Source organism: Salvia splendens, chromosome 1 (genome assembly GCF_004379255.2).
Source record: "Salvia splendens isolate huo1 chromosome 1, SspV2, whole genome shotgun sequence".
NCBI lineage: Eukaryota > Viridiplantae > Streptophyta > Magnoliopsida > Lamiales > Lamiaceae > Salvia > Salvia splendens.
In genome coordinates this window covers 44,208,634-44,217,828 of record NC_056032.1, presented here as the reverse complement: position 1 = coordinate 44,217,828, position 9,195 = coordinate 44,208,634, and the positions used below count along the sequence as shown (strand labels likewise).

The 9,195-nt window shown below is 35.9% G+C and overlaps 1 protein-coding gene across 1 annotated transcript; it reads left to right on the top strand.

Moving 5' to 3' along the window:
• Positions 1-6,281: 6,281 nt before the first annotated feature.
• On the top strand, positions 6,282-9,179 carry LOC121754486 (rRNA biogenesis protein rrp36-like). The gene is made up of 9 exons (XM_042149838.1): positions 6,282-6,504; positions 6,698-6,831; positions 6,911-6,977; positions 7,408-7,460; positions 7,869-7,923; positions 8,013-8,087; positions 8,207-8,324; positions 8,637-8,683; positions 8,781-9,179. The coding sequence occupies exons 1-9, from the start codon at positions 6,421-6,423 to the stop codon at positions 8,886-8,888; spliced, it is 741 nt and encodes a 246-aa protein (XP_042005772.1). The 5' UTR covers positions 6,282-6,420; the 3' UTR covers positions 8,889-9,179.
• Positions 9,180-9,195: the final 16 nt, after the last annotated feature.

Here is a 9,195-nt window from a genome sequence, read left to right as displayed (position 1 = left end):
TTTTCAAATACATTATCTAAGGCCTTGCCTTAGCTATATACTTAGTATGTAGATTAGGCGCGCATACATAAACATGTATACATAAAAGCATGAGATTTAATTTTGATCAAGCAACGATCTTGAGCCCAAATTGTTTCTGAGCAAACAATTGAAGCATGGGAATTTGGGAGTCGTCGATGAATCCTTTGGATTTGGTGTCGACGGACTTGAAAATGCGGGAGGCCTTGGCCGTGCTGAACCAGCCCCCAGTGGCGCGGATGGCCTCCCGGAGCTCCTCCACGCTTATCTGGCCGTCTCCATTGTCGTCGAATTTCTTCAACCATCTCTTGAACTCGTCCATGGTCACTTCAACCTTTCCTTCCTTGCTGCGGGGAGTACTACTTGTTTTGAATGCCATTTTCTTCCTTTCTTATATTATACTAATATATATTGTGTGTGATGGCCTTTGTTCATCATCTGCCCACTATTTATAGAGGAAATTATTTAGCGGTACGTAAAATTTGATTTATGGAGTAATTAATAATCTTGTTTGTGATTTGGGTGGAACGTGTTACATGTTACCCAACTTTCTCGCGGAGCGGAATCAGATTCTATTATATATAGTATTGTGTGACTTCTAATCATTTTCCTAAAATTGAATCAGAATCAAATAAAGCAGTAACAAATGTTTATGTGCCAATTCGAGATACTATATAGTATTAAACTGGCCGGTGGTGAGAACTTACTTAGTGATTTTGTATCTTTCATTATTTTGGAATATTAACTTAACAAAGTGCATTGTATATACGAATATGCGCTTCGATGTCTTGTCAATAGATACTCCATCCGTCTTGCGAAATGTTGTCCATATTTGACTCGATACGAGTTTTAAGAAATGTGAAGAAAAGTGAGTGGAAAAAATTAGTGAAATGTGAGTTTAATGACATTTATAATAGTTTTATAGTAATAGAATGTGAGTGTAATGAGTAAGTGGAAAATGGACTTCATTTACCAAAAATAGAAAAAAAAACAAAATAGATAACATTTCACGGACGGACTAAAATGGCAAAAATTAGGGGTGGCAAATCGTGCGTGTCGGGTCGTTATCGTGTCGACACGATAACGACACGAACACGATAACAACAAACACGAACACGACCCGTTAAGAAAACCTCAAACACGAACACGAACACGACACGAAACCCTCAGACACGAACACGACACGAACACGACACGAACCCATTAACGACACGAACCAATTCGGGTCAACACGACACGATAACAACACGTACACGAGATGACACGATAACGACTCGATAACAACACGACCTGATAACGGTTAAACCTATTAAAAATGAAAATAATAAGAATTAATAATATTAAAATATTATTTGTTAACGGATAACACGAACACGACACGAACACGACACGAACACGTATTGTTAACGGATAACACGAACCCGACACGAACACGACACGAACACGACACGAAATTTTCGTGTCCTTAACGGGTCGACCCGATAAGGACACGAACCCAATAAGCTCTGACCCAAACCCATTATTTTCGTGCCGGTTCGTGTCGTGTTATCGTGTCGTGTCAAAAATTGCCAGCCCTAGCAAAAATGGACAACATTTCATAGACGGAGCGACTACATAACAAGATATTGTGTGTGTGTGTGTGTGTGTGTTTTATAGTCGTGTCTCACGTTCGCATGCACGTGAAGCTTTAATATTCCTTCAAGATTAGCAAAATAACTTGCAAGACAAATCTCCTTGTCCTTTTAGAATAAGACCATACAATATCAATATTGGAAGATACTAATACTATTTTACTCAAAGTAATTAAAATAACATACTTTTTTGTTGCACCAATTGATAAAGTAATTATGCGGAGAAAATTATGATACTCATTAAACAAATGAGTACGTATGTATGTGTACGTATGTATGTGTACGTGTAATAAGTACTCCGTTCCATTGTCCATTGCAGCAAATTGAGTCAATTTTTTTAGAATTTTCAAGATAATTGAGTCATTTCTATTTTTAGCAAAAAGTAATTCTCTATCTTATTTTATTTACCATTCATTTAACACACTATTCTTAAATTCTGTGCCGAAAAGAAATGCATCTATTAACAAGAAACGTGGGAGAGTATATTTTTTGTAGTTTGCAACATGATTCTTTTAATCGTTTTAATTACAACGCCACTTTTATCACTTTTGGAATTACAATTACTCCCAAATTAATTAAATATATTGTTATGTGAATTTTTATACGATATACTACCTAATTTAGAATAATTTATTCCTCTACAACTAAATATGCAGATATTTCCATATTGATGCGTCCGCAAAATTTATCGATTTCAATTTTTGGTAATACGGCCTACTATTTTTATTCTCTCCTATTTATCCATCTTCAACTAACCATCCACTAATATTAATTCCATTACCGTGTCTCTCTATCTCTTTTACTTTACTCATTTTTTCTCTTACTTTATCTTACCTTACCAATTTTGCATTAAAACATTTGCCGTTTACAAAGTTTCTATTTTTAGAAAACGGAGGAAGTATTTATTTTAAAAAATATGTTCAATGGAACTTTTCCAATAGTAATTTTCTTTGCGTTTCATCAACCCCAGTGGTAAATATTTGTACACAACAAAAGATGACAAAAGTAATATTTACACATGACATGGGGTAGTATATATTTTCCAAACACCAAAAAGCCTGCTATATATACATAGAGTCATGCATATTGCTGATCAGAACTCAGCTGCATATATACACATACATACACACACAGAGACTTACTATTTCCGGTAACAAAAAAAAGACGGCGGAAAAAGGAACACTAATTAAGTAGTTATTCTTACACCTAGATACTGTTGTGCAAAATCGATGAGATTATTAATCTCGTAATCGTCGATGGCGCCGTTGAGGTTCTTGTCGGCCATCTTGACGCCGCGCTTCGCCTTCCGGGTGCAGAACCACCATCCCCCAGCCGCGCGGATCGCCTGCCGGAGCTCCTCCACGCTTATCCGACCGTCTCTGTCGGCGTCGAACTTCTTGAGCCATCGTTTGAACTCTTCCACCGTGATCTCGTTCCCTTGATTGCCTGCACGATTTGATATCGCCATGTGTGTTTGTTGTGTTTATTGCTTTCTTTGTTGGTGTAGGGAAGGAAATGCTAGTAAGGCCTTCATTTTATAGGGTTTATTTGAGTTGATAAGGATTAGATTTTGTAGTTTTGGGGAATGAGAATCATAACAAGTAGAGGTCGCATGTGATAACATGTTTAACTTAATTAATTAGCTCTTTAGGTATATGCGACTTATCTTCCCATTCCTAGAGGCCAATCTTTAGGGGTATTTTAGTAATTGCTCATTGTTAATCCTAAAATTTTAATCTTGAGGGTATTTTGCTACTTGTTGCACATGTAAGCGTTTGTGTTTGTGTTTTTTTTATTGAAAATAAATTGTTCAAAGGCCAAAGACAACATAGAACGAGGAGCAAGAAAGTTCCACAAAACAGTCAAAACCAAAACAACCGATAGAAATCTATGGTTTCATCCTCCCTTAAACCCTTCAAGGCAAATCTTGGAGGGGTTGAACCTTCTTTATTCGGGTGGACCACTGACCCAAATTTTAAGTCCAGATATACTGTTAGGTCAATCATTTTTTTCGGTTTTAGCCCAAATATATGCTGAATTGGTTAAATTTAGTCCATAGTCTGCGACCCGCTCTAATACAATGATAAAAATTCATGGATTCCATCCTAAAGTCAATTTGTGATAGGAGGAGAGATCCATGAGACTTAAATAGTGATTTCAGTTCTCTATGAACACCGATGTGAAATAATTATATTTATATATTTACTTTCAATTACCAACAACAACCAACAAGCGAATCATGAGAACTAAAAAACCCACAACAAAGCTACAAGATGACCACCAACTCAACAACAAAGAAGAAGTGAAGAACTAACAAACCAATGAGACAAAGACACCTTATCTAGAAAATTAAAAAACAACTACCAAAGAAATAAATTGTGCATATCTGATATGTTGAATACGACCTGAAAACTTTGAAAGAAATAGTAAACGACCTTACACTCATATGAAAGATTTGTAATAATTTTTACCATATATAACCCCCTGAAATGGTAAGAAGGAATCCGGCAACGTGGACGACACATAGAATCCAAATCAACCATCTTTTAAAAGTGTTAAATTTATAGATCTTTAATTCGTATCAGATTCAGTCTTGAAAACGATTTTGATACAATCATTAAATATCACCCAAAACAATTAATGGTCCGGCAGTTGGAATCCTTTCAACGCTTAATAATAGTAAAAAAACAAGCATTTTTTCAACACAACATGTTTTCGGATATTTTCAAGTTTCAACCAACAAAAATATCAATATGATAGTGGCATGTTTTATCGTTGAAAAAAAAGAAGAAACTTGCATATAAAGAAGTTACATGATTTATTCCTTCAAAAAATATAATTTTATGTTATTACATTGTCGCCAGGAATATATATCCACGTCTTTAATTATCGTGGAAAAGAAAGCTAATTTCATTAGTATTTATTTATTAAAATCATTTCCGACCAAATTACTGGTTTTTTTCTTGAATCATTATAGTCAGGAGAGTAAAATTTTATTTGCTCAAATCGAATATATGTTTTGAGACATGAATAGAACAAATTATTTATGTTATCATGTAATCCAAATCCGATCAAGAGTATTCCATCTATGAATCAGATTCTGTGTGAAAACGATTTCACTCCCAATATTAGTACTCCACCAATTATATTTTCTAGACTTCTATAGAAACCAGAATTCCCTTAACATAAAAGTATCTAGCTTTGATTAATTAATCGTACTTAGTAATTTAAATTAATTTTCCATTATTTGAATGCAGTCGAGAAAAAATACCAAGTCTTATTAAAGAGAGTGCATTAATTATTAATATTAACGTACAACTAACAAAATAAAGTAACAAAGTTAATAAGAAAGTTGATGGGATATATGAAAATATGAGATATATTGATAATAGAAGCTCCATGTCAATCTTGTACAAAAGAGAAAAAAGGTTAAGTAACTCGGAGTACTAATCTAACATAGCCTAAATGCTAATCTACTTTGTTAGTTAGCCAATTGCATGCTTTGTAGCAAATTCAATGAGGGAGTTGAGCTCATCTCCTTGGATGTAGCCGTCACAGTTCTTGTCGGCCGCGGCCATGCAGCGGGCGGCATACCACCGGGAGAACAACCGGAGCCACCACCCTCCCTTCTCTCCGATGGCCACTCGCAGCCCCTTCTCACTAATCTTGCCGTCCTTGTTTGTATCTGTTAATGATAGCCTTCCTTAACGTTCGAATTCCACACACAATCAAGAAACAAGACCGTAGTCGTCGAACGCCCAAGAGGTTTGGGTCGGTGAAGACGTCCGGCAGAGGGGTGCTGGGCGCGAGAGAGGTTCTCGTCGGCAGCGATAAAGACGTTTCTTAATGCACAATTAATTGAGCCAAATAAATAATGTCATATACTGATTGGCTGAGTAAAATGATAACAACTCATCCCTATATATAATACCAGAATACTAGCTTATGGAACAAGAAACAAATATAAGAAAAGATATGCAAATCCCTAATATATCTAAACTAATTAATAATGATAGAATACTCGTATCAGTATCGTATTTCATGAACCAATTTTCGTCGATTTCTCCGATGGAGGTTGTCTTCTCAGGGACACCGCTACCCAAGTGCCTCATCGCCGGCGCCGCCATATGTGTGTGTTTTGCTTTGTTTTAGAAAAATAGGTGAAAATGCTCACCGATGCTAGTATTATTTTATAGTGTGCATAAGTAGTGTGTTTCCAAACAAATGAAGAAAGTAAATAAAAAGGGAATTAATGGATTGAATGAATAAGAATCAGAACTATAAAAGTGCTCCTTATCTTGAACATGATTTTGATCTATAGTTGGAAAAATTAAGCATGCTTTTGTTTTTAATTAAACTGCGTAGCTAGCATGAAATGACTATAAACATAATATATCTTCATCTAGGTAAAGTAATATTAATAATAATATTTCTGTAATAAGTTTTATTTTCCATTTATTAAAGTTTATATAAAAATAGATAGTACTACTAATATTTATAAAGAAAAATATTACTATAACCCTAAAAACACAGAAAAAGGCCCAATTCTAAAGAAAAAACAGAAAAGATCAGTAGGCCCATTAAAAGAGGCCCACTAATTTACAGGCCTAAAAACAGCAAAATAATGCAATGAGCAGACAACGGAACGAATCACAAAATCCCTCCTCCCGTCGCCGCCTTCTTCAACGGAATCGGCGCTGAAATCGCAGCTCGCCGGTGATTTTTCGTGCTCTACTCAGTAATTGAATTCGATATCCCTCCTAGAATTGAGATGAAGAAATCGGATCCCGCGGTGGCTGCTTCTACTAAAATCACATTCGATGACAGTGATGACTACGAATCTTCCTCTGATGAAGTAAGTAAACTTCCCCAAATTGATTTCCTATATCTTCTTTTGTCGCATATTGGAAGTTTTTAGGTTATTAAAAGCTTTGGTTTGTGTATTTTGATAAGAAACCTCTTGCCTTTTTACTTGCTTATACATATAATTCACGTGCATTAGGTCGACATTTTGATTGCGGTAGCTTAAAGTCTTTGAATTTGTACAGGAGGATGCGATAAAACGTGAGATTGCAGCTGAAGTAACATTCGAGGAGCTGCAGAGGGCGAGGTCTGATGGTTCTGATTTGGTCTTTAGGAAGCCTAAGCCGGAGAAAAAGGGCGGTCGAGCTAATAAGAATAGGTCTTGTGTTCTTACAGTTTGACTCTGCATTGTGTTGTTGGGAAGCTGTTTCTCACTGCTAATTTGGATATTTGTATAGGCCGATGGAAATCAGCAGCAAGAAGCCTGTTACTAGATTTAGAGAAGTTATTCAAGCTCCTAAAAAGGTTGGTATTTTGTGCTTTTTTTTTTTCTAATTTATCAACAGATATAGGAGGGGAGAAGGGCGAATGTATAATGTGTTGTACTAGGTTGGCACAAATTTTGAATGTTTCAATGAATTATAGTTTTCTGTATAATTTGAAGCTCATTCTAGGTCTTCTACCTCTCAAAGATATTGGATCAGTAACCATATGTTTCGTCTTGAAATTAGTTTCCCTAGCTCGTTCCATTATGCAATGCTGACCTTCTAACTTGGTCCTACTAAGTGTCTGTTAGACGGACAGCTTTTATTGAAATATGTGTGATCTACGTAAATCATGCACCACTCAATTTTTCCAAGTGCTTGGTGGTTCTATGTGCTTGTTCTTTCTACCTTCTAAACAAATAGTCTTGCTCACCAGATTACAATGGTTAAAATTAGTTATTATTCTTCAGGTTATACGGGATCCTCGTTTTGAATCATTATGCGGCAATCTGGATGTGGATGGGTAAGCTTTTACTTTCATGTATAGCTTTCTTTTTGCTCTGCTTTGTGCTATAGGTGTGCTTAGAAATGTCGTGAAGGGACAGTATATGTGCTTGCATTATGAAAATGTAGAAACTAGACCCTAGTAGATATGCTGTTCTAGTGTGGCAAGGATAACTATTACCAATATCTGTGCTTGCATTATGGAAATGTCGTTAAGGGACAGTATATGTTCTTGCATTATGAAAATGTAGAAACTAGACCCTAGTAGATATTTCGTTAAGGGACAGTATATGTGCTTGCATTATGAAAATGTAGAAACTAGACCCTAGTAGATTTGCTCATAAAAAAATAATGCCTCATGAGATGACATTTTTAGCTATTTCCTCATGATATATATATCGTTTAACATTATCTTCTGAATCTGTAGGCACAAGAAGAGATATAATTTTATTTATGAAAATACTCTTCCTGCAGAAAAAGAGGTACTCATTTAATCTTCGAAATGTTACTCAAACATAGATGCTTTTGTGCAATGTTCTGCTTACGTTGGTTGTGGGGTTGGCACCTGTAGGAACTTAAGAAACAGATGAAGAAAACAAAAGATCGCGAAGCCGTTGGTGAACTAAAAGACCAATTAACTCGGATTGTAAGAGCTTTTTCAAAATTCTTATCTATATTCATTTCTACTCATTAATCAATGCCTGTCATGTGCAAGTAGATGCCGATTCTGAACTTTAAGGTCCTTATATATTTTATCTGGACCAGGATAAAGAATTGAAGTCAGTAGCAGTGAAGCGTACAGAGAAGGACATTTTGGCTGAGCATAAGAAGAAAGAGAGGGATGCTGCAAAGAAAGGAAAACAACCTTACTATCTGAAAAAATGTAATTCTCTACCCCTCTTCTTTGCTTCTCTCTGTCTCTTGCTTCTATATAGAATGTTGATTGGTCGTTACTTACTTAATTTTGCTTGTCAATTAATGAATGGTATGTTAAAGAGCATAACTCCGAGTTATTTAAAGTATTTGGTGTGTAGAAGGAAAGAAAATGATGTGGAGAAATCTTTTGGTTTGTACTATCTTTTATCGATTGTTCCCCTTCCTTGAGTGGGTAGGCCCCCGTTGCTTGGTTTAGGAAGCTTAAGTTTTCTATCACTACTGATTTGTTTATAACAATATCATTTGTGTTTGGTTGCAGCTGAAATCCAGAAGCAAAAGCTTGCTGAGAAATTCAAGGAGCTCAAGGTACACGAACTAATCAGTAACATAACGATACAAACAACCCATCTCTGGTTGCTATTATTGACAATTGTAGTGATGAATTTTCTTATAATTAAAACAGGAGTCAGGCAAACTGGAATCTTTTATTGAGAAAAAGAGACGGAGGAATGCTGCAAAGGACCACAGATTCATGCCATACCGACGCCCTACTGAACAAGGGGACCAGTAGGTTGACGGGCGCATACGCTATTGGGGGTTTGAGATACGGACTTGGTGATGGACTTGTTACGCGCCCGTTTCTAACATAGAGCCTCGTCAGAGACAGTTGAAATCCTTCGATGTGCAGGGAAAAGAAAGATGCTGGAGTTTTCTTGTTATTGTATTTATGAGTAGCATCATAACTGAATCGGCTAATTTTGTTGGTTTGAAAGTTTTGATATGCACTAAACTCAAAATTGTGTATGAGATTGCAGTTTTATAAGTAATATATTCGAAAACGTGGAATTTTAGGCATTAACAATTTCACTTGTCAAAAT